The following is a 26,486-nucleotide window of genomic DNA, read 5'->3' on the forward strand; positions in this document are numbered from 1 at the left end:
GTTACTCGAACTACTGCAATACAGCGAACGCCAATACTGCCAGCTAAATAAAAGATTCTAACTACTGAAGTCACTGACTACTGATAGGCATAGTCAGTATATGAAAGATTTTGATATAGAACAAACAATGTATTTACCTTAATAATTTTCCAAAGTCATATGTATATCAGTTCATGATATCCGATATTACAGATTTACTCTTTCTGACGGACACACGTCCAGATGGTCCGCTCTCAGAATTCTGCCCTTTCTCTCCCCACATCCACCACTGCTGGCGGCTCACCTCCAACTGCGCAACGCTACGCGCCGTTCACATCCAACTGCCCAACACTACAGTAGCAAATATTGCAACAATGCCGACCAGCCTCAGACTGCACACAGCACAGCCAGTGATTTTCATACAGAGCCCTACGTGGCGTTACCAACATAAAAACTTAAACAGCCTACTTACACAGCGAGTGCCCACATATTTTCTTAGGACCTTATTTTGAAGATATAGCCTAACAAATTCGCTCATCACATTTACACCCAGACGTGTCTTTGTCTACATGATTTGCGTCCTTGGCGTTTATTTGCTTCAAATACTGTTCATTTAGGTACTCGTTCAAAACACTTTTGCAGTTAGATGATATCCTTTTCTGTAGCAAAGTAATAAGCGTCTGTTTGTCTTGAAAAAGTTCATTCAGCCTGGAGAATTGTGGTAGAATCCACTGAAGAACATAGAACTTTCCTCTATGCATTATTCATTGTCTTTACGATAGCGTCTGCAGACAGCAGACGTTCTTCGAAGCACTCCCCGTGAAGTAATATTTTAGGGGTTCCCATTGTTCTATAATCCGGTCAGCCACTTGTGACAAAGATAGCCAACTGGTCTGAGAATTCTATGAGAGTCTGTATTCCAAAACTTCTGGAATTCCTTTGAGCTGTGCTTGACGTTTTGCGCGACTTTTGAACACACCACATATGTTACTGCACAAATAATCAAGGACTGTAGGTAACATTTTACATGCTTCACTTGCGCGTATTTGCAGAGAACGGCATATACACTTTACCAAGGGCGACAACTGAAGTTCATTCTCCATCCTCTCTGCCACACCGGTATCCCGCCAAACATGATGTTGCGCCCGCCTCTATTACATTATACTCTTAATATCAATGTCTGCATCAACGAATACAGAAATGACTATTGTACAGCCGTTCTGCAGTAGTACCTAAATGAGAGTCTTCAGTGTCATCATGGGAGTACACCTGCGCTAACTTCAAAAATTTAGCCTCCACTTTTCTCGTCGCTGTAGTACCTCACATATGCACAAGCTTTTTATGTAAATGATATTAGTGGACTCGTCACTCGTGATGCTGAACTTCACATTGTTCTAAACGTCTGTTAATTCTCCACTGGCGCACTTACTAGTCACATTTTTCACAATATTTGTGGCTTTAGTTTCAACTAATGTAACTAAACAATTTTAGAGTCACTGTAATTAGTCTCCCCGAGAGCAAATGGTTTAGGTGCAAGTCTTACAACAACATTACTTTCTGGCCGAAAAGCACAAAGACGTACTTCTGTTCCTTCTCCTCCGATGCACGTTTCCTGCTGTCACTAGTTGAAGTGCTGCACTGAAACAAAGTTCCCTCAGCCTGTCCGAAGCCAAGACCTTTTTTGCTTAGCAACTTTCGTATGGTTTTTCACTACTGATAATTCTGCTGTAAAACCAGATTTACACAACACACACTGCCCAGGAGAAACTTGGTCTTTAAGGGATTCAGTCCAACCACGGAATTCTGTATTTTGTTCCCATCTTTTCGGTACTTACGTTTTCTGTACACGGTTTCCTTGAGCAGCCGCCCATCATTCTTTTCCTTTTTCTTTTTTTCTTGAGTTACGCAGCTTTTCTCTTGCCTATTTCCTCAGCACTATCTCTTCCGGAATAACATGTTGTGGTAAACAATAGTTCAATTGTAGTTTTAAACCACCATACGTGTATAGGAACTCACGATTAGTAATCGGACTGAAAGTGTGAACGTACTGACGAAAGGCGCGCCATGACAGCAAATGGCAATTATTACTATTATTGCCTAAGGTTTGCCTGACTCCGTTATTCCAGTTCACTGATTGAATATTATCTCCGGCCGGAGTACAGTCAGAATTATTTATTTTCGTTTCATTTCGCTGTGACGAGCCAGAAAGGAAATTGTCATGTTTAGCCGGTATCGTTCAATATAATATCGTACAAGCGTTGAAACTGTTGTATGCCCCACAATTGTACGAGTTAGTAACCCTTTGCGCAGCCTTGTTGTCACCTTGATAACACTGTGCACGATAGTTTGTAGTCAAACAATGGAAAATCCTGGATGAAATGTAACAATATCACACACACACACACACACACACACACACACACACACACACACACACACACGTTCGTCTACTTAGCTGAGTAGTTACGTGCTTGCCTACCATGCAGCGCACCCGGGTCCGACTCCCGGTCGGGTTGGAGAGTTTGTCCGCTCGTGGACTGAGTGTTGCCCTCATGCTCATTTCTTAACCGCCGACACCCAAGTCGCCCAACGTTGCGTCACCTGAAATAGGACTTGCAACCCTCCCCGTCAACAATGCCACAAGATCATTCTCTTTCAAACGCGCACTCACGCAAACGCAACTCATAGACACATGATCACCGTGTGTGGCACCTGAAGCCAGAGTGTGGCCTTTTTGGCCGAAAGCTCTCTTTCCAATAGTCCTTTTGTTGTGCTTATCTGCGACTCAGAATCTCCGCTATGTGGTGAGTAGCAACTACCCTTTTCATAATATTGTTACAGTTTGTAGTCAGTCACTCTTGTAGCGAATAATGTGATTGCTGTACTCCATATAGTAATATCATTTGAATAACATTAAGAATATTGCTGGTGACTTAAGGGGACCTGGTCGTGAATGGGCTGCATTTTTATACCTCGCTCTCAGTGCACATTACTTTTTATCTACAATGCGGAGAAAGTTGTGGTTTTTTACCAGCAATGAATGACTTTAACTCAAGCTGTAAAAGGAAATTTATTGAAATATCATTTATAGTTTAAGAATTACAGTATTTTGCCTGATAGTTTTTTTATAATACATGTTCCCATTCTGGTGCCATTTTCTGGTCCATCATCGGTCTAATAGCATTCAAACTGTGGCAGGCTGCTGTCAACAGTCATAGGAACACATTATGCCTCTCGTTTTGTAATTTGGAGTATATCCGAGGAAATAGAAAAACTCTTATTATACCACATTACTATTTTGTCTAAAAATACCGCTAAATTATATAGAATGACAAACATAGATCATTCCTGCGATGTATTAGGCATAATACAAATATTCTGTCCCATTCTTCACTTGAGAGAAATTTGGTGAACATGGGTGAAACCATTGTGAAGTTATATGTACCTAATGTTCTGAAAATGTAGTTTCGAGAACATGAGAAAAGAATGTTAAGTGTCTTTGACTCATTGTAGGCCTCTTTCAGAACATTCCAGCAGCATAATCTTGATGGTCAGCTGCTTCTTTATCCTCTGTAGACTTTTTCAGGAGCGTTTTCATTACTCTGGACTCTTTAGTGGTGGCTTCCACAGCCCTTTCAGCTACAACTAGTCGCTGACGATCTATAGCCTAACATATTATTACCTGGTTGGATGTCTAATATGTCCATTACTTTTGTCCTGCTGATTACACCATCATTGAAACAGATGACAGCATACATCACACACATTTTGAGTACTATCCATCCAACAAACACTGTCTTTGGTACTCGTTGCCACACGCAGTTGTTGAAACTCTCATTAGGGTTTTGTGTATGGCCATGTAGACATTTTGTAAGTAATTTTGTATCTTCAAAGTCCCTGTGTATTGGCTTTATTGTTTCCACGACTGTGGCAGGCAATAAATGTTTAGGATGATATTCCTAGCTTGTCGCATGAGCGTGGCTGGTTTGTAGACATCTGTTCAAAGAGTGTTTAAGACCAAATAAACAACTGAAAAGTAAATAAAAAACACATTTTTTTAAACGGGGTAAAATTGTCTTTGAGATGGTGACAAAAAATGTTTTCGAAAATTTCAGTCATTCCACGTCCAGGTCCCCTTAATAGTTGCAATTCTACCTAAGAACCGTAAATATGAAGAAGCAGACTAGAGTGTTGAATTAAAAGTTGGAAGACGAATTTGTTTTTGTAGAGAGAGTGTTAAATCAATGTGTACTGTGTCAAATAACATTGTCAGAGTTCGACTCCAGTAATTTGAAACACCATCATGACACTACAGACATCTGTACGTAAGAAGACTGGTGGTGTGTGATGCGTTTTGCGCAGACTCCACGCACTCCAGCCATTACCTGTTCTGGCAACTGGCAATGCTGGGGAAAGCACCACATCGGACCCCTTTTTCAGCTTCTCTCCTTATAAAAAATCATATGCTTAGAAAACTAATGCAATCGCTACTTTATGTGTTTGCTTTATTCGACATACTATGTAATGAACATTACAGTTGATAAGGGCTTTCACCAATAACTAACGTAAAATTCAACGCCGAATGTTCTGTCTACAGCCTGAAGTGCACACTCAGATGGACGTGGCAGAATGACACTGTTGGCTTAACTAGAGTACAGAACATTAAGAAAATGTAAATAAATAAAATAAAACTATGATAAACACCAGTGACATTTATTGTCAGATCGTCAGCATCATATTATTCTTGCAACTGCAACACAGAGAACTGTTAATAAACCGTGCAGCTGTATTTAGTCCTTTATTATTGGACTACTACCGGTTTCGCGGTACTAAAAGCCACATCTTCAGATGAACATCTGTATAACAATACATCCATAAGGAATAACGACACTGACACATACACTGGTATGGTAAATTATTTTAAGACTTAAATTTTTTTTTCAAAAATATGAAATACTTTTACACGAGAATATCGAAATGTCAGCACTCAAATGACTAAAATATTTGATCGGAAAAGCTCGGAACTTTTTCACCCTACACTCATAGCTGTGTTTGCCCTACCTACAAGGTTGTACGAAAAATTAATCGGTCATAAAGTAAAGGAACAAAATTGGGCTCAAAGATTGTTGCAGTTCTGATAATTTTAAAATTACATAAGTTAAAAAAATGGTTCAAATGGCTCTGAGCACTATGGGACTTAACATCTGTGGTCATCAGTCCCCTAGAACTTAGAACTACTTAAACCTAACTAACCTAAGGACATCACAAACATCCATGCCCGAGGCAGGATTCGAACCTGCGACCGTAGCAGTCGCGCGGTTCCGGACTGCGCGCCTAGAACCGCTAGACCACCGCGGCCGGCCATCAGTTAAAGAAAAACTTCATGATCAGAATACAGTTTTGACTAGGTTTATAGAACCTGGCCGAAACCGAAGCTGGCTATAACTTGGTTTTTCCTATTGCAAAAGCGAAGAAGTCGTATACAAATGGGGCTTTATAAAACAGAATATTGCACAAGTTGTTTCTGTTTTAGGCCAAAACAAATACGCAGAAAATTGTTGATGAGATATCTGGTGCTAGACATTTAATAGAAACAATAAAGATGTTTATGACTGTAATTGAAATAAAAATGTTCCTATTAGTTTGCAGATACAATGTTGATGAGATATCCGGTGCTAGACATTTAATAGAAACAATAAAGATGTTTATGACTGTAACTGAAAGAAAAATGTTCCTGTTAGTTTGCAGATACAATACGGTTCACTTTGAACAGTTTCTTAAGTTTTAGGCTGCCAAAGGTAAGGTTAATGGCCACCTCTTATGTAAAGGGGTGTTTGTTTTCACGAGTATCTTCCAGCGTGTTTCCTCGTGTAGAGCCCGCCTTCCGTGTCAGAGAGCTCTAACTCGTCCCGCATCCCTACGTTCCGTCGATTTCGCACCGGTGGGATGTCAGACACGGAGTTGTTGATGCGCGTGTTGCTGCTGGCATGCGGGGAGCGGCTGTATCCAGTTCCCGTGCTGCTGCTGAAGCTGCTGAAGGCCGCGCAGGAAATGGTCGCGCAGATGCTCTTGCGGAGGCGTCCGTTGCACACCACGAAGAACACGAACAGCGCCATCCTGTAGGCAGCACAAAACCTCGTGTTATGACTGGCTCAGTTTCAGCATGGAAGTGAAGACATGATTTAGTATACAGAGTGGAATAGAGCTTTCACCACATTAGCGATACACAAATATATCGATATGTACGGCGCGTATATCCGCCACCAAAATATCGATATCGAAATGGCAATATCGAGTGCCGATATTTTCATTTTATACAACATTTTTTCGCAATTATAGGTAAATCTTTGAGACTTATTTTGAAATAGTAGTAGGACATAATTTTACTTTCACTGCGTGAAGGAATCTAAATACTTAAAGTTCTGAACATGGCTGCGTGGTCAGCGACCGTTCAGAAAGTAAAATTAACAGCAATAGCAGCCCTCGGTCGCAACAAAGGAGTCTTTTGAGCTAGGTCTCGGTATTAATAGGCTACGTGACATGCCAGTTTGAGAGTTTTATTTCTGATGAAGGCACTCATAGCAGTGCCGGAAACTAAGTCAAAAGACTTCTTTTTTGCGACTGAGGGGTGCTATTACTGTTAATTTTAATCTTGCCTTTTGAGCTTTCATCACGTCAGTCTTTCTCTTTCACTGTGTGAGGCAAGTATAGGCGTACAAAGAAGTTCGATTGCACTGGGGGCTGGCGGTGTGAATAGAATAACAAGATTTCCGACTGAAGAAATAGCCGGCCGAAGTGGCCGTGCGGTTCTAGGCGCTACAGTCTGGAACCGCGCGACCGCTACGGTCGCAGGTTCGAATCCTGCCTCGGGCATGGATGTGTGTGATGTCCTCAGGTTAGTTAGGTTTAAGCAGTTCTAAGTTCTAGGGGGCTGATGACCATAGCAGTTAAGTCCCATAGTGCTCAGAGCCATTTGAATCATTTGAAGGAATAGCACACCAGTTGTATTAAGAAGTTTTTCGAAAGCAACTAGTGTGCTATTTCTTCACATCGGCATTCTTCAAAACAGTTACTGAAAATGATGAACGAAAATCTAAATGAAAATTGGTGTTTGAGGTGTGAGGAGACGTGTCAGGGGAAACGCTGACGTAATCCGCGCTCGGCGCTACCAACAGAAACTTGAAACACTCCCTATTAAAACCTGTCGTTATTAACTAGTGGATTACAGCCTAAGAGTTTAAGATAGTTTGACCGTGAGCAACTGATAAAGACTGATACGTTAATATTTTCACAGGGGTTGTTTCGTATCAAATGCAACAAAGCTAATTAGGATGTCAGGCAGCAATAATTGGTACAAAATCATTGTTGATGTTCTACATCTTTTGTTTAAACAGCACGAATGAGGCAGTTGCTCCCTTCGTCGGGCAAAGTAATAAAAGTTTACTCATGATAGGTACCCTCTTAATGTCGTCACACGCCAATAGTCTTCATGTGACACTGAATATACAACCCTCACTGCAATCCAAATCGTGGGTGTCCGGCCCGGTTGCACGGGTGCACAAATGAACACATAAAAACATCAAAAAAATCACTCAATTACCGCCATTTACGTATTTGCTGGAGGTCAGGCCCACGGCTTTGGGTGACACATACAGCCGTTAAATAATGGTAAACGAGGTCGCCCATCTTGCCGAAATCCGCCCTGCTCGCTTAGCAGCCAACAACTTACTTGCTCGGTGTCTCAACACTGGCTACCCTCTGGCGCACTGGGAGCTCGACTGTGACTAGTACCTACTGTGACCTGCGTGAGGCAAAGATATATTATTCTCAGTACGTAGAAACTGCAACGTTTAACTTCAGCGCACAATTCTGACATTACAACTGCTGGATCGCTGGCGTTTGCAGAAATGAAAAAAAAAGAAAAAGGCGGAAGTCGTCATGAAGTGTACTGGACAAATTCCATACGTGACGAAACCGAACGACGTACCCATTGGACAACTTTTATTGTGCCATTTACATGTTGTTACCATTGTTGGCAAAGTGGTTAATGGTGGTAAGTTCCTATGGCACGAAACTGCTGAGGTCATCGGTAACTAGGCTTACACACTACTTGATCTAACTTAAACTAACTTACGTTAAGGACAACACACACACTCATGTCCGAGGGAGGACTCGAACCTCTGACGAGGGGAGCCGCGCGAACTATGGTAAGGCGCCCCAGGCCGCGCGGCTAACTCGTGCAGCCATCAAAGTGGTTATCGCCGAGCGTCAACGTGCATCGTTTTCCTTTCAATTCTTGCTCTAAGGGAGATAATCCGGCTGCTAACTTGTTCATGCTAACTTGAATATCTAGTAAAAAATCAATGCTTAAATATTTAGCTCTAAAACCGGCAGTATATTTTCAATGTGCAGCAGATATTTTTATAGGCCGGTACATCGATATTTTTACCGTCGATTTATCAATACGTTTTCCCGATATATAGATACATTAGATACATTTTTCCGGTATATCGATACTATTTTCCGGTTTATCCTAAGTTGACAATGATAATTTTTTAAACATCGATTTATAACATTCCCGATATTCTTAAAAAAATCAACACCCACAAAAACAGGGTGCTTAATGTACGCTGTGAGCGTTGCTTTTTCCCCGTTTGCCCAGGAACCAACATTCATGGGGGGGGGCCGGGAGGGGGGGGGGGACAGGCAGGCTTACAGAACTCCATCGGTGTGGCGAACCCGCGCTATGGGCACCCGTTACCCCCCCCCTCCTCGCTCCACTACTTGCTTGCCAAGCGGTTCAGTTTTAGACACGCTTTCATGCGTGCGGACTCTCGCAGAGTGCGACCCAACAGCCACGTGGCGCTTTCAAACGGTAGTCTGCTACTTCACAAAGCAGCGCTAGGCGTAGTATTGTGTAAAAGAAGCTCATCGAGCTTGCGCTGTGTGATGGGATAGGCTATTTTCTGTAGCAGTTACGGCAGCAACGACATATGGGCATGTGCCCGCCCGAGTTTATTAATTTTAAATATTGTCGATTTTTTTGTGAAAACTACAAATGTGTGTATTTGTTGCTTTTTGATATTACATGAAGGGCACAGTAGCTACGCGGCAGCTGAAAGGATCTCCAACCGCGTAGGAAATGTTGACGTCACTGGACGGAGCCTTCAAAGAGACGACGACTGCGGGCAAGAAGAAGATGCCGGAGGCTTCCCCTAGACGCCATGGCGTACGTTAACAAAACAGTGTAAAACTGTTTCAAACTAAAAGTGAAATGATTTTTGTTCAGTTCTATGATAGCCGGTCTATGATAGCCACGCTTGCAGACGCGTGTACACTGATGAACCAAAACATTATGGCCACCTGCTTGTCTACCCGTCTTTTATACGAAATACTTCACCGATTCTGTGTATCAAAGATCCGACGTTTGTTGATATGTTTGTGGAAGTATATTGTATTAGATGTGTACTCACAGGTCATGTAATTCGTGTAAATAACGGGCCGCTCATTTGCATACGCACTGATGGCGCCCGATAGCGACCCAGATGGGTTACATAGGATTCACATCAGGCGAATCTGGTCGCCGGTACATCAACCTGAGTTCATTGTAATGCTGCTCAAACCACTCTAGCACGGTTACGACTCCGAGACATGGACAATTATGCTGCTGAAAGATGACATCGCCATCGGGGAAGGCATCATGTGTGAAGGGATGCAGGTGGTTCGCAACTGTCAGCGTGTCTTCGATTACTCCCACAGGTCCCATGCAAGCCTAGGAGAACGTCTCCAATAGCGTTATAACGTCCGGGCGCGCTGCACGTCTCGAGCCGCCGTTCACCCCAATGACAGCGTTTATGGAGACGACCATCGACCTACTGTAGTAAAAATGTGATTTACCCGAAGCGCCGACAAGTTTCCATTGATAGAAGGCCGACTCCCGATGGTACCATGCCCAATGCAATCGTAAATGACGCTGTCGTAGGATCGGCATGTGAAGACTTGGGTTTGATCTGCTGTGAAGCTCCGCGTTCAACAGTCTACGAGAACGGTGTGCTCCAAAACACTGTTTCGGCAGACATGCCACAGATCACCATCTATTCTACTTTACAGAGCAGACAAGCCTCCGAACCCCATGTTCCGTGAAGAGTCGTGTACGTCCAACCATTTAGCACCTAGTGGTAGTTTTACTATCCACCTCTTCGTCTAGATGCTCACGACAATAGTGCGCGGACAATCGATGAGCTTCGCCGTTTTCGATGTCCTCGTTTACAGGCTTTTCGTGATATTAATCATCTGTCGATTATCTCAGTGGATTTCCCCATTTGGAGCTGGTGTCTTTGCTAGGGTGATGCCCATCCGTCTTTGCTGCGCTTATGCACTCTTCATAACGCATCACGTGCCCACAGCTTTACCAGGGGCCCTATTCTGTATCTTTTCGCCATTTTGCCGATTGGTTCGGTACGCGAGCGCACCGAACGGTCTTGTTTTCGAAACAGAGACCCAACGGTAACCCTTTCGAAAGCGTTACCGAAAAGTCCTAGCGAACCGAAACGCTGTTGTCAGTTCTCCTCGTACCAACCAATGAAAAGCAATCTGCCTCAGATCCGCGCATGCGCACTGCTGCGCCACAGTAGCACGAACTCTAAGCGCCTAGCAGCCAACACAGGCATGCCATTCTTCATAGTACCGAAAAGTGTGGTTAGAGTCCGTAATACTGCTCAAATTTATCTTACCATGAGCTTCCATGAATGCATGACAACGATAGAATATTGACTGTGTTTTGGAAACTGTCGTAAATGTCACATTATTCATTTTATTCTCATTCACGTCGACTTCTTGTTTTGAATTTTGCGTTTCGGAATATGAGTTAGGAATGGAGTGTAGTATCACATTGTACAAATACATCTACAGAAACACCCGAAAAATTCGTCATTTTTTTCTGTTTTCCGTCGTTCCTTAGTTGCTTCAAAATTCATGGAGGTATGTTCCATCTATGCAACTAATTGAAGGCAGTTTGTTTATTGCCACACGCATTTCGCTACCTTTATTCGTGATGATGCTTCACAAATGAAAGAAGTGAAACACATATGGGAATAAACTGCCTTCAATTAGATGCATAGACGGAGCGCATCTCCACGAACCGAAAAATTGTTTAAGAGAATGTCAGAGAATAAGAAGATACAGAGAATGTGGTTGCAGCTCGCTCATAGAGATCCAAATGATGAAGTAGCCTACGTCCCTATATGATACAACGATTAGGTTCATAAAAACAAAATTTAAAAATCGCCTTTTCGAGAGCGTGTGGCGAGTGCAGCTATAGAAGTTGGTTGTAGTTTATAATATGCATCTGATGAATCAAAATGTTTCATATATGGTGGTACAGTCTGCAAATATTGTGGCGGGAACATTTCATCTCTGTCTACTGTTGTTAAGGATTCGATAGCAGATAAATACTTGTGACAGGCTAGAGTATGAAGACAATTGCTGCTAGTTTCATTTAGACTAATTTACGTTATGCTCTTAGATTCCTGTCTGATCACACTCTCAGAAATCGCTAAGTATTCTGAAAAAATGGTGAATTATTTGTGACAAGAAGTAGTATAAATATCACTACCAGTTGTTTCATGAACAGTAATTTCATCTTTCATTTCTTAAACATATGGAAGTCACGAAATCGGTGATACTCGTTACTGAGAAAGCGTGCTCTTACTTGTAAATTACAACGAGTATTTCGGGAAATACTTAACTTTGACGATTAACGAAGTCTCAGAATATGTTGCAAACACAAAGAGGGAAAAAAAATTTCGCTTCCAGCGATATAGGAACCTAAGCCCTTGGCCACGGCAGTTCGTCGCGTTACCAACTTCGCTACTACAACTTCCAGCGATATACGAACCTACGCCCTTGGCCACGGCAGTTCGTCGCGTTACCAACTTCGCTACTACAACCCTTTGTACTTTATACTTTCTGCCCTTTATTTTATGTAATTCCATTCGAGAGAGACGCATGCTGAATTCGCTGCCGAATCGTGCAGGTGTAAGCCGTAAATGCACGACATTTTGGAAGGTTTCCTCTATCAGACTTCATAAAATTCCTTTGCATTGTCACTCAAAAGTTTTAAACGCGTTTTGATAATTAATAAGTAAACCATTTGCGGAAAAGAGTACGCGAAGTCAATAGTAATTTCAGCTTACGCTCATAAATATGTCTTGATATTTAATGATCTTTAAACTCTTAATTGCATAAAAATAACATGTACTTTGAGAGAATGTTGACCGAAAAGGTTTTTTTTTCTTTGCATGTTGTATCATTCACAGTAACAACCTAACCAAACCATATTTCTAACAAAGGAAAATAGTCTATTATGAACTCAATTTCCAACTGGACTCGTCATGTGGTGATTCTTTAATAACACAGTCACTAAATCCAAAACTAAAACCGCTCAATTTGTTTAACATAACAAATTATAGGTGTAAATAAACCACATCTAACGGAACGACAGGGCCATATTGAAATTCAAAACCTCACGCTGCAGTTGTCGAAAAATCCATGGGAGGACTGTTCGGTAACAGGTCTCAGAAGCTTATTGAAAAGGAAATTCGGAAATAGAACAGAAAATGACATCACTGCTGAGACTAACCTACTGCACAGATCGGTATGAACGATATAGAATAGGGACCTAGGCGGCATCCAACCTCGCGGTGAGCAGTGGTCGTAATGTTTTTCGTCTTATCAGTATATCTTAAATCACTCTCGCGGCGTTGTCTGCAAATAGTGTTCTGAAATAAAACGTTTTTGTTTCCTCGGAAAAACAGATAAAAGTGTTGAAGGGTTGAATTATTCTCGAAATTAATGGTTCAAATGGCTCTGAGCACTACGGGACTTAACTTCTGAGGTCATCAGTCCCCTAGAACTTATAACTACTTAAACCTAACTAACCTAAGGACATCACACACATCCATGCCCGAGGCAGGATTCGAACCTGCGACCGTAGCGGTACGAGTCTGTAGCGCCTAGAACCGCTCGGCCACCTCGGCCGGCTCGAAATTAACGAATCCAATTTATTTGCGCTGAGATGAGTTAGAAGATCACGCGACTTAGCTAGATCACGAGAAGTTGTTATGAACTGTGACTTCTGAAATATCTGGAAAGCTTAGGGATCGTGATATGGTAGATCAATCCAAAATTATTCAAGAAGGTCTAAGTGGTGACGAATCACGCAAAATAATTTTATAGACTTGAGAATTTTTCAATTCTCCACGCAGAGATAACAGCACTCGCTGATCTTGGCGTTAACAGTAATCCTCAATCGGAATAGTAACCGAAATAAACTGATGAAGAGTATCTTTCTTTCAAACTCATGAAATTACATTTTGAAGATAATTTTTTGATATATGAACATTATGGAGTGCTCACAGTTTGACTGCTGGAGGAGAAAACAAACTGCCTAAATAATAATAATACTAATCTTCGGGTGCACATGTGTAGTTAGACGCGGTCACTTGAAAGAAGGTGGCGGAATTTAGTTTTGCAAACGAGCTACGTAAGATATGCTCTGTCAGTACATTAAATAAGTTACTGTTCCATAATATCCCTATAAAGAGATTGCGATTTAACCAACCACATAAGAATATCTCAGTGCCGTCCATTGCGACAAAGCGTCAGTTCAAATGGCTCTGAGGACTATGGGACTTAACTTCTACATCTACATCTACATTTATACTCCGCAAGCCACCCAACGGTGTGTGGCGGAGGGCACTTTACGTGCCACTGTCATTAACTCCCTTTCCTGTTCCAGTCGCGTATGGTTCGCGGGAAGAACGACTGTTTGAAAGCCTCCGTGCGCGCACGAATCTCTCTAATTTTATATTCATGATCTCCTCGGGAGGTATAAGTAGGGGGAAGCAATGTATTCGATACCTCATCCAGAAACGCACCCTCTCGAAACCTGGCGAGCAAGCTACACCGCGATGCATAGCGCCTCTCTTGCAGTCTGCCACTTGAGTTTGCTAAACATCTCCGTAACGCTATCACGCTTACCAAATAACCCTGTGACGAAACGCGCCGCTCTTCTTTGGATCTTCTCTATCTCCTCCGTCAACCCGATCTGGTACGGATCCCACACTGATGAGCAATACTCAAGTATAGGTCGAACGAGTGTTTTGTAAGCCACCTCCTTTGTTGATGGACTACATTTTCTAAGGACTCTCCCAATGAATCTCAACCTGGTACCCGCCTTACCAACAATTAATTTTATATGATCATTCCACTTCAAATCGTTCCGCACGCATACTCCCAGATATTTTACAGAAGTAACTGCTACCAGTGTTTGTTCCGCTATCATATAATCATACAATAAAGGATCCTTCTTTCTATGTATTCGCAATACATTACATTTGTCTATGTTAAGGTCAGTTGCCACTCCCTGCACCAAGTGCCTATCCGCTGCAGATCTTCCTGCATTTCGCTACAATTTTCTAATGCTGCAACTTCTCTGTATACTACAGCATCATCCGCGAAAAGCCGCATGGAACTTCCGACTCTATCTACTAGGTCATTTATATATATATTGTGAAAAGCAATGGTCCCATAACACTCCCCTGTGGCACACCAGAGGTTACTTTAACATCTGTAGATGTCCCTCCATTCTGAGGTCATCAGTCCCCTAGAACTTAGAACTACTTAAACCTAGCTAAACTAAGGACATCACGCACATCCATGCCCCAGGCAGGATTCGAACCTGCGACCGTAGCGGTCGCGCGGTTCCAGACTGTAGCGCCTAGAGCCGCTCGGCCACTCCGGCCGGCAAGGCGTCAGTAACATCTCAAGTCAGACACACTACAAATACACACACACACACACACACACATTGCAACTGTGTAGCCTATCGCAAGCGAGTAAGATCCACATGGACATAGCCCGGCCATGTGGCAAAGTAGTATCGGTGATCTTCGGCAACTTGAGGCACGCAGGGCGAACTTTATTCGTCCTCTATCACGCACACCTTAGCCTAACGAATACAAGAGGTTGCAGTGTTGTATATGGACTCCGATCGCCATCGACGCCGTGACGAGAGGCAAGTGGTGCATGAATTTTAGGTCCTATTCGCATTAGACTTCACTGGAACGGAACAGCAGACGACGTCTGTGCCAAATGATGGTTTGTTCGCGTTGAACAGAACGTCGGACACATCATTTCGTTTGGCCCATTACTGTACGATGAAAGGGAGGTTGTGTGATACAAATGTGGCAATATACACCATCTGCTCCGAAGCATCTGGACATGTATTAGTGGGTATTAACATGGGGTCTGTCCACCCTCTGCCGTGCCGGCCGCTCTCGCCGAGCGGTTCTAGGCGCTTCAGTCCGGATCCGTGCTGCTGCTACGGTCGCAGGTTCGAATCCTGCCTCGGGCATGGATGTGTGTGATGTCCTTAGGTTAGTTAGGTTTAAGTAGTACTAAGTCTAGGGGACCAATGACCTCAGCTGTTAAGTCCCATAGTGCTTAGAGCCATTTGAACCGTCTGTCGTTATGACAGCTCACAGTATTAGTGGACATTGATATGGGGTCTACCCATCCACTGTCATTGTGACGGCTCACACTCTGCTGGCGACACTTCCGATTAGGTGGCTGAATGTCTGCGGGGGAATGACACTCAATTCTTCCTCAAGAACTGAAAACAGAGAAGGTGATGTTGGATGAAGGGTCTGGAGCGGATACGACACTCTAAATCATTTCAGACGTCTTCCAAACGGCTCAGGTCGGGACTTTGAACAGGTCAGTCCATTTCAGGAATGTTACTGTCAATAAACCATTGCCTCACATATGCTGCATTATGATAGAGTAGATTGTCATGCTGATACAGTCATCATCTTGAAACCGTTCTCTACTCTGTGCAATACACAATGCTGTTAAATGGGTTCATGTCCACCCGCATTTAGCGTTTCCTTAAGCGCAATAAGAGGACTACAGCCTAACCGAGAAAGACACCCCATACCGCAACACCACCTCCTCCTTACTTCACTGTTGGCACTACACATGACAGCAGGTAACATTCTCCAGGCATTCGCCTAACCCAAACTCTTCCATTCGAATAATTGGAATCTTATGAAGTAACGGCTGTGCATCGACTGACGAATTAGGATACTGTTGCTTAGCACCAATACTGCAAGTAGCTTTTGGAGTGTGTGCATGATCGAGAGACTGGCTGGCTGGCTGGTTTTGGGGGAGGAGACCAGACAGCGTGGTCATCGGTCTCATCGGAGTAGGGGAGGATGGGGAAGGAAGTCGGCCGTGCCCTTTCAAAGGAACCATCCCGGCATTTGCCTGGAGCGATTTAGGGAAATCACGGAAAACCTAAATCACGATGGCCGGACGCGGGATTGAACCGTCGTCCTCCCGAATGCGAGTCCAGTGTCGAACCACTGCGCCACCTCGCTCGGTCGAGAGACTGATGAAGTGCTTTTTTTTTCCTGCTGACTCGCGACTGCATTTATTGGAGTACATAAAATCGCAGAATAGTAGACGCAGGAGTTCTCATCACGATTGAGTCGTGCGTGGCTCGTTTTCGTGCCATCTCTTATTTAACATCCTGTTTTTGCCGTACTGCCACCTCGTTATGTTAGTTTCAATTACTTGTGTCACTGAGTTGCTGCTTTGCCTGCCCGTGAGCGGCAGCAGCAGCGCTTATCGATATAGGCCCTGCCGTATTATCTTTGGGACTGCTATTACTTCCTGTTCGTCGTGTGTCGTGAAAGGGGTTGCAACGCGCCAGTGTAGTTCGGACCGGGCAATGAACTCAGTTGGAATGTGCCAGCAGTGGTGTTCGGGCCTGGCAGTCGGGCAGTTGGGACGCGGCAGAAGTTCGGTCGGGTTGGAGCGGCAGTGAGGTTCGGATAGCCATGATTCGCCCGACCATTGCCGGCACACATGGCTTCAGTGGGGACGGTCTTGGTTGATCGTCGGTTGGTCGTCTTACCGGACGACGTGTATTTGCTCGGCGATCGCTTATGGGTCGGCGGTGTGTGTCTCAACTCGTGGTTCGTCCTTGTGATTGCACAGTCACTGCTTTAGCACTGGTCGCGTCCTTCCAGTGTTTGTGAAACTGTGTGTAGCCTGTGATCTCGACTGCCCAGTTATTTTAGTCCTCTCTCCGTCCTGATGTGTAGCAGTTGGTCGGTTGGCGCAGTAGCGTCGTAGCGCCAGGGTGGCGCGGATAGCCATCACTCGCCGATGATTGCCGACACGCATGATTTGAGTGGGGGCGACTTTGGTTGATCGTCGGTCGGTCGTCTCGGCGGACGACGTACACTCCTGGAAATGGAAAAAAGAACACATTGACACCGGTGTGTCAGACCCACCATACTTGCTCCGGACACTGCGAGAGGGCTGTACAAGCAATGATCACACGCACGGCACAGCGGACACACCAGGAACCGCGGTGTTGGCCGTCGAATGGCGCTAGCTGCGCAGCATTTGTGCACCGCCGCCGTCAGTGTCAGCCAGTTTGCCGTGGCATACGGAGCTCCATCGCAGTCTTTAACACTGGTAGCATGCCGCGACAGCGTGGACGTGAACCGTATGTGCAGTTGACGGACTTTGAGCGAGGGCGTATAGTGGGCATGCGGGAGGCCGGGTGGACGTACCGCCGAATTGCTCAACACGTGGGGCGTGAGGTCTCCACAGTACATCGATGTTGTCGCCAGTGGTCGGCGGAAGGCGCACGTGCCCGTCGACCTGGGACCGGACCGCAGCGACGCACGGATGCACGCCAAGACCGTAGGATCCTACGCAGTGCCGTAGGGGACCGCACCGCCACTTCCCAGCAAATTAGGGACACTGTTGCTCCTGGGGTATCGGCGAGGACCATTCGCAACCGTCTCCATGAAGCTGGGCTACGGTCCCGCACACCGTTAGGCCGTCTTCCGCTCACGCCCCAACATCGTGCAGCCCGCCTCCAGTGGTGTCGCGACAGGCGTGAATGGAGGGACGAATGGAGACGTGTCGTCTTCAGCGATGAGAGTCGCTTCTGCCTTGGTGCCAATGATGGTCGTATGCGTGTTTGGCGCCGTGCAGGTGAGCGCCACAATCAGGACTGCATACGACCGAGGCACACAGGGCCAACACCCGGCATCATGGTGTGGGGAGCGATCTCCTACACTGGCCGTACACCACTGGTGATCGTCGAGGGGACACTGAATAGTGCACGGTACATCCAAACCGTCATCGAACCCATCGTTCTACCATTCCTAGACCGGCAAGGGAACTTGTTGTTCCAACAGGACAATGCACGTCCGCATGTATCCTGTGCCACCCAACGTGCTCTAGAAGGTGTAAGTCAACTACCCTGGCCAGCAAGATCTCCGGATCTGTCCCCCATTGAGCATGTTTGGGACTGGATGAAGCGTCGTCTCACGCGGTCTGCACGTCCAGCACGAACGCTGGTCCAACTGAGGCGCCAGGTGGAAATGGCATGGCAAGCCGTTCCACAGGACTACATCCAGCATCTCTACGATCGTCTCCATGGGAGAATAGCAGCCTGCATTGCTGCGAACGGTGGATATACACTGTACTAGGGCCGACATTGTGCATGCTCTGTTGCCTGTGTCTATGTGCCTGTGGTTCTGTCAGTGTGATCATGTGATGTATCTGACCCCAGGAATGTGTCAATAAAGTTTCCCCTTCCTGGGACAATGAATTCACGGTGTTCTTATTTCAATTTCCAGGAGTGTATATTAGGTCTGCGATAGCTTATGGTTTGGCTGTGTGTGCCAACTCGTGATTCGTCCTTGTTTTGCTCAGTCACTGACTTTAGCATTCTCTAGTTCTTCGTGCAAGTGTTCGTGAAACTGTATGTAGTTTATGTGATTTGACTGACAAGTTATTTAAAGGTTGTTGGCGTACTGGCTCTGACTTGGTCGGTTGGCGTGGAGTAGCGAGGAAGGACTCGCCCGACGATTTGCCGACACACACACGTTTGAGTGGTAACGACCTTTCTTGGCCGTTTGGTCGGTCGTCTGATTAGGCGACGTGTATTTGGGTCGTCCACCGCTTATGGGTTGTCTGTGTTCTGTTCTGGTTGTTGTTCCAGTCTCCGCTGTTAGCATCGTTTGGGTTTCGGTGCAAGTGTGGAGCGGAACTGATCCTGATCGTTGGTCTGATGATTGTCTGTCGGTTGGGTTCCCAGCGGATGGAAAATGGTTGGGCCGACTGACTGTCTCCCCTAAGCGAACGTTAATATTTCAAGTGCAAACCGACCCCCGGAAACTTCTGAGCGCCGCTGGCTGTACTGCCTTTTCTTATTGGTGTTTAATTGTGTATTTTTATGGCTCATTGCCGACGGTTTGAATTTGTACGCTTTTAGTTGGGTTTTAGGTACTGGGCCTTCAGCCGCTTTAAAACTGAAGGTTCCTTACTTCTCAAGTCTTGCAATGTTTGGGCCTTCAGCCTCATTTAAAATATTTTCTTTCTGGATAACGCTTTGGGGCTTCTGCCTTTGGAATATTTATTATAGTTGTGTTTTTCAATAATGGGCCTTCAGCTGTCTTAAAATATAAATTCCTTACTTGTTAAACTTTAGATTGTTTAGGCTTTCATCATCATTAAAAAAAATTATTTTAGGATAATGCCTTGGGATTTCTGCCTTGTAAAAATTTATTGTAGTTGTGTTTTGAATCATTGGCCTTCAGCTGTTTTAAAAATTAAAGAGGGTGTGCCCCTAAGCCTTAAGATTGTGTGACATTTTCAGTCGATAGTTAAGCTCGGAAATTTGCGCTGTATTGTTTGGACAACTAAATAAAGTTATATGTCTTCGAGTGTAACTGACAGCTGCTCTTTTTGGCCTCTTTCCACAATTCCAACTACTTGTTTTCTCTTGCGGGTTTAACCAGGCGTTTCAATAATACATTACTCACCAATAAAATTGCTACACCACGAAGATGACGTGCTACAAACGCGAAATTTAACCGACAGGAAGAAGATGCTGTGATATGCAAATGATAAGCTTTTCAAAGTATTCACACATGGTTGGTGCCGGTGGCGACACCTACAACGTGCTGACGTGAGGAAAGTTTCCAACCGATTTCTCATACACAAACAGCAGTTGTCCGGCGTTGACTGGTGATACGTTGTCGTGATGCCTCGTGTAAGGAAGAGAAATTCGTACCATCACGTTTCTGACTTTGATAAACGTCGGATTGTAGCCTATCGCGGTTACGGTTTATCGTATAGCGACATTGCTGCTCGCATTGATCCAATGACTGTTAGCAGAATATGGAATCGGCGGGTTCAGGAGGGTAACACGGAACGCGGTGCTGGATCCCAATGGTCTCGTATCACTAGCAGTCGAGATGACAGGCATCTTATCCGCAGGGCTGTAACGGATCGTGCAGCCACGTCTCGATCCCCGAGTCAACAGATGGGGACGTTTGCAAGACAACAACCATCTGCAAGAACAGTTCGACGACGTTTGCAGCAGCATGGACTATCAGCTCGGAGACCGTGGCTGCGGTTACCCTTGACGCTCCATCACAGACAGGAGCGCCTGCGATGGTGTACTCAACGACGAACCTGGGTGCACGAATGACAAAACGTCATTTTTTCGGATGAATCCAGGTTCTGTTAACAGCATCATGATGGTCGCATCCGTGTTTGGCGACATCGCGGTGAAAGCACATAGGAAGCGTGTATTCGTCATCTCCATACTGGCGTATCACCCGGCGTGATGGTATGGGGTGCCGTTGGTTACATGTCTCGGTCACCTCTTGTTCGCATTGACGGCACTTTGAACAGTGGACGTTACATTTCAGATGTGGTACGACCCGTGGCTCTGCCCTTCATTCGATCCTTGCGAAACCCTACATTTCAGCAGGATAATGCACGACCGCATGTTGCAGGTCCTGTACAGGCCTTTCCGGATACAGAAAATGTTCTACTGCTGCCCTGGCCAGCACATTCTCCAGATCTTAATTGAAAACGTCTGGTCAATGGTGGCCGAGCAACTGCCTCGTCACAATACGCCAGTGACTACTCTTGATGAACTGTGGTATCGTGTTGAAGGTGCATGCGCAGCTGCACCTGTACACGCCATCCAAGCTCTGTTTGACTCAATGCCCAGGCGTATCAAGGCCGTTATTACGGCCAGAGGTGGTTGTTCTGGTTACTGATTTCTCAGGTTCTGTGCACCCAAATTGCGTGAAAATGTAATCACATGTCAGTTCTAGTATATTTGTCTAACGAATACCCGTTTACCATCTGCATTTCTTCTTGGTGTAGCAATTTTAATGACCAGTAGTGTAGTTCCTGTCATGATAACATCTCGAAATACAATCATACACGCACAGGCGGTGTTAATTATTGCTATTTTTCACCTTGCTTTAAAAGCATAGCTTCCCGTGGAACCTGGAGGAGAGCAGATTTCGGTTCTCACGCTGGCACAGCTGACGCTGACTGCTGGGCCGAGTGAGCCGTGTCCTTGACTAGCGCTGCGTGCAGTACGTCACACATATTCTCTATGAATCTGAAGAAGCACTATTACAGGGCTATCACAAATGATTGAAGCGATTTCATAAATTCACTGTAGCTCCATTCTTTGACATATTGTCACGACACACTACAGATACGTAGAAAAACTCATAAAGTTTTGTTCGGCTGAAGCCTCACTTCAGGTTTCTGCCGCCAGAGCGCTCGAGAGCGCAGTGAGACACAATGGCGACAGGAGCCGAGAAAGCGATGTTGTGCTTGAAATGCACTCACATCAGTCAGTCATAATAGTGCAACGACACTTCAGGACGAAGTTCAACAAAGGTCCACCAACTGCTAATTCCATTCGGCGATGGTATGCGCAGTTTAAAGCTTCTGGATACCTCTGTAAGGGGAAATCAACGGGTCGGCCTGCAGTGAGCGAAGAAACGGTTGAACGCGTGCGGGCAAGTTTCACGCGTAGCCCGCGGAAGTCGACGAATAAAGCAAGCAGGGAGCTAAACGTACCACAGCCGACGGTTTGGAAAATCTTACGGAAAAGGCTAAAGCAGAAGCCTTACCGTTTACAATTGCTACAAGCCCTGACACCCGATGACAAAGTCAAACGCTTTGAATTTTCGGCGCGGTTGCAACAGCTCGTGGAAGAGGATGCGTTCAGTGCGAAACTTGTTTTCAGTGATGAAGCAACATTTTTTCTTAATGGTGAAGTGAACAGACACAATGTGCGAATCTGGGCGGTAGAGAATCCTCCCGCATTCGTGCAGCAAATTCGCAATTCACCAAAAGTTAACGTGTTTTGTGCAATCTCACGGTTTCAAGTTTACGGCCCCTTTTTCTTCTGCAAAAAAAAAAAAAAAACGTTACAGGACACGTGTATCTGGACATGCTGGAAAATTGGCTCATGCCACAACTGGACACCGACAGTGCCGACTTCATCTTTCAACAGGATGGTGCTCCACCGCACTTCCATCATGACGTTCGGCATTTCGTAAACAGGAGATTGGAAAACCGATGGATCGGTCGTGGTGGAGATCATGATCAGCAATTCATTTCATGGCCTCCACGCTCTCCCGACTTAACCCCATGCGATTTCTTTCTGTGGGGTTATGTGAAAGATTCAGTGTGTAAACCTCCTCTACCAAGAAACGTGCCAGAACTGCGAGCTCGCATCAACGATGCTTTCGAACTCATTGATGGGGACATGCTGCGCCGAGTGTGGGAAGAACTTTATTATCGGCTTGATGTCTGCCGAATCACTAAAGGGGCACATATCGAACATTTGTGAATGCCTAAAAAAACTTTTTGAGTTTTTGTATGTGTGTGCAAAGCATTGTGAAAATATCTCAAATAATAAAGTTATTGTAGAGCTGTGAAATCGCTTCAATCATTTGTAATAACCCTGTAAATATTAACCGATCTTTTTCATACTTAGTATACCAAATTCTATAATTGCGAAAGTGTTGCCGACTGAGGATTTTGTGCACGAACTAACCTCTAGATTATCTCCCATAAATGTTCGATGGAATTCATGTCGGGCAATCTGGGTGGCCAAGTAATTCCGTTGAACTGGCCAGAAAATTGTGGCCCAGTAGCATGCCGCATTGTCTTCGATAAAAATTCCATCGTTGTTTGGAAACTTTCTCCGTGAATGGGTGCAAATGACCTCCAAGTAGCTGAATAGAACCATTTCCAATCAATGATCGAGTCAGTTGAATCAGAGGGTCCCTGGCTTCGTGGGTTCTGCGCCACACTCGAACCCTACAATCAACCCAGGAGAGGCATTGCAGGCGATGTCGTGCTGTTAGCGAAGCCACTCGCGTCGGTCGTCTGCTGCCATAGCCCATTAACGCCAAATTTCACCGTTCTAACCTGACGGATACGTTCGTCCTACGTACCACATTGATTTCTGCTGTTATTTCACGCATTGTTGCTTGTCCGTTAGCACTGGCAGCTCTACGCAAATCCCGCAGGACTCGGTCGTTAAGTGAAGGTCGTCGGCCACTGCGTTGTCTGTGGTGAGAGGCAATGCCTGAAATTTGTTATTCTCGGCGTACTCTTGACGCGATGGGTCTCGGAATATTGAATTCCCCAACAGTTTCCGAAATGGAATGCCCCATGCGTGTAGCTCTAACTACCATTCGTCGTTCAAAGTCTGTTACTTCCTGTCGTGCGGCCGTAATCACGTCGGAAAACTTGCATCGCTATCCCATGACTTTTTGTCACCTCAGTGTAAGGCAGCCACGATCTCCGGCAGCTCGTTACAGAGGCTTTGCCTTTAGTTTGATTTCTTCTCCCAGTTAACTTGTCAGTAGTGCAGTGAAAACAGTACACAACAGAGCATACGTAGAATGAATGCGCTATTGATCTTGTTTCCATTTACTCACGGTGCCTGCAGTTGACAACAGTAATGACCTCTTTAACTCGTTGCCCTCATATTGTATTTAGTTCAAAAATGGTTCAAATGGCTCTGAGCACTATGGGACTTAACTACTGTGGTAATCAGTCCTCTAGAACTTAGAACTACTTAAACCTAACTAACCTAAGGACATCACACACATCCATGCCCGAGGCAGGATTCGAACCTGCGACCGTAGTGGTCACGCGGTTCCAGACTGTAGCGCCTAGAACCGCACGGCCACTCCGGCCGGCATTGCATTTAGTACTTGTAGTGTCCCTTTTGCGATGTTTAAGAATAATGCGCGTGTAGTGTGTATAAAAATATTGTTGAATAAGACCAGATTGAAAGTGAATTGTGAAAAAATATAAAATTATTTACGAAAAGTAAAACGTCCATACTACGGTAGGGAAAGACAACAAAGATGATAAACAATATCGCAGTAAAGAATATGGTGAAATGAAACATTTATATCTTTGTATAACTATAGAAGATGGAAAAAAATATTACTCGCTCTTCTGCTGTTTATGATTCTCATGTTACTATTGTTCGATAGATATTGTGTGTAGCGTTGAACGCTAGCAGATGTTCTTTTTGTTCTTTCGACTAGACGATAAAAAAAGGTGTGTCAGATTATTGATGGAAATATATGTGTAAAAGTGAGTTCATTGTATTATTTCAAGAACATGCCAGCCACTAATCGTAATGTTTTAACTGAAAAGAGAGAATAATTAGTATTTCTGAGCCATCAAGAAGACGATAGCACTGATCGCTGACTGGCAACAATTGGCCGCCATTACGCGGCGAACTTAACTTAAACTTTTCTTACAGCTTTCCACCAGAGCAGAAGTCATAAAATCATTTTAAAACATTATTTAATTTAAATCGGAATTGGTCCATGAGTTAATTTTGCGAGAGTTCAAATACTTTCAGAGATACCATTTGTCGTAGATCTGTGAACTTTGGCCTTGACTGTATTTAGATGAATATCAGTTATGATAATCTTGTAGGGAGCCTGGCGATCATTTAATTAGAAAACAAACATTTATTTCGGCCTCCTATAAGATACTCTGCTTATAAAGGTCTCACCTATGTAAGGAAAATAATTAATGCATCAAAAAGCATAAAACCAATAGAGAACATCAAAAGAGAACCGTTAGATACTTCTCGGTTGTGTGTAGACCCTACGGTTTTGTTTTTCGGCGGTGCTAGTTGTGCCTTAACAGTGATAACAGCAGTACTATGGACAGGTTTACTGACAGAGTTGGCCAATTTGCTCCTCGTGTGTGAGTTCACTGAAAGCCTTGGAAGAGCGGCACAGTGTTGCACCGCAGCCAACCACACCATAGTACTTTGGGCCCCTTATGCGAAAACACACAAAATGTATCCGTGAACAACCTCTGCAAGTTTGTTGGTGGAGTTCTGGTTCAGTCGTCTTAACATCTCTGGAAACTCTAATTCCAATTCACTTGTCTGTACAGCCTGGCATTTGGCCACTACAAGGCTGAAGTGGGCTCAGCGGACAGGGGACGTAAATATCGCCTTATTTGATGAAGTTACTCTGGTTTTCGCTGCTATTGTTTCTAGTATTCACCTAATTGTTGACTCTGGTCACATTGGTCGTCGTTCATTAAATTTCTCCTTCCCGAGATTTCGGCAACGCACATGGGTACAGTTCTCAGAAGTTACGCAAAACTGATTTTTCTGCCAGTCTACGCCTTCGTTTATGTTTGTACTTTCGTGCCACAGCATGTTTGGCTAGTTTTTTGTTTATCTGGCTTTCGTCCTGTTCATGTGATTGGCTCCTGCTATGTCCGGTACGTCCGTCAATTTCAGTTCTGTCGCCATTGTTTTACCAATAGTGGAGTCCTTGTTGAGCCGTGTATTGGCTCCTAACAATACGGGTTTTGCCTGTACTGTATCTTCAACTCTTGTAACATAGCGACAAGTATTATGACATCACGCTAGAGTGCAAAACTTGACCAGCCAGCAACTTCCGCTCTCAGGTCCTCGCTCTCAAACTCTCTCATGGATTGGTAGTTTTAGGGTTTTGTAGTGCATAATTTCCCTTTGTTTTACGACTTAAGTGTCGTTGAACTTTGCTGTGTGGTCAGTATCACTGGAAACAGATTCGTCCATTGAGGATTTTTCCTCAAGTCTCACTTTAAGTCATCTTTCAGTTACGCCAATGTAGAATTCTCCACGAGAATGTGAAATACTGTAAACGTCTGAATACGCTTGTCTTTCGGCGGTCTGAGAAGCTGACTGATGTATCTAGTTGGTTGAGTGGTGGTAGTAAGGCAACAGATAGATAGAACCAGTGGCGTCACAGCTGACAATACGATTGTATACAGAGCATGCCGTCAATTTAGCACTTCACAGGAGTACTCAAACGAAAGCTCGTTTTAAGGTCGTGTTAACTGACCAACTGACTGCAGCGTAGTAAGAGCTCAGCACTTGCGCGCCCGTTTTGAGCTTTGTGAATTACTCCTAAACAGTTTCTCGAGCGGCCTTCTGTACGTCTCTTAGTTAAATAACAGGTTGGTTCTGCAACGAAACGGAGAAATGGTTAAGACACAGTCGTTGTACTTACGATAAGCGATGTTCAAATTCTGATTCCCATTTTCCATGG

General features: G+C 44.6%; 1 protein-coding gene across 1 annotated transcript in view; it reads right to left on the reverse strand.

The window, feature by feature from the left end:
- Positions 1-5,347: 5,347 nt before the first annotated feature.
- Positions 5,348-26,486, reverse strand: part of LOC126456876 (uncharacterized) — a 288,788-nt gene continuing 267,649 nt past the window's right edge. The window contains exon 13 of the mRNA XM_050092697.1: positions 5,348-6,096. Within this exon, the coding sequence (XP_049948654.1) occupies positions 5,820-6,096 (277 nt within the window). The 3' untranslated portion in view covers positions 5,348-5,819. The remainder of the gene's footprint in view (positions 6,097-26,486) is intronic.

This window comes from Schistocerca serialis, chromosome 2 (assembly GCF_023864345.2).
Source record: "Schistocerca serialis cubense isolate TAMUIC-IGC-003099 chromosome 2, iqSchSeri2.2, whole genome shotgun sequence".
In the NCBI taxonomy this organism is placed as follows: Eukaryota; Metazoa; Arthropoda; class Insecta; order Orthoptera; family Acrididae; genus Schistocerca; species Schistocerca serialis.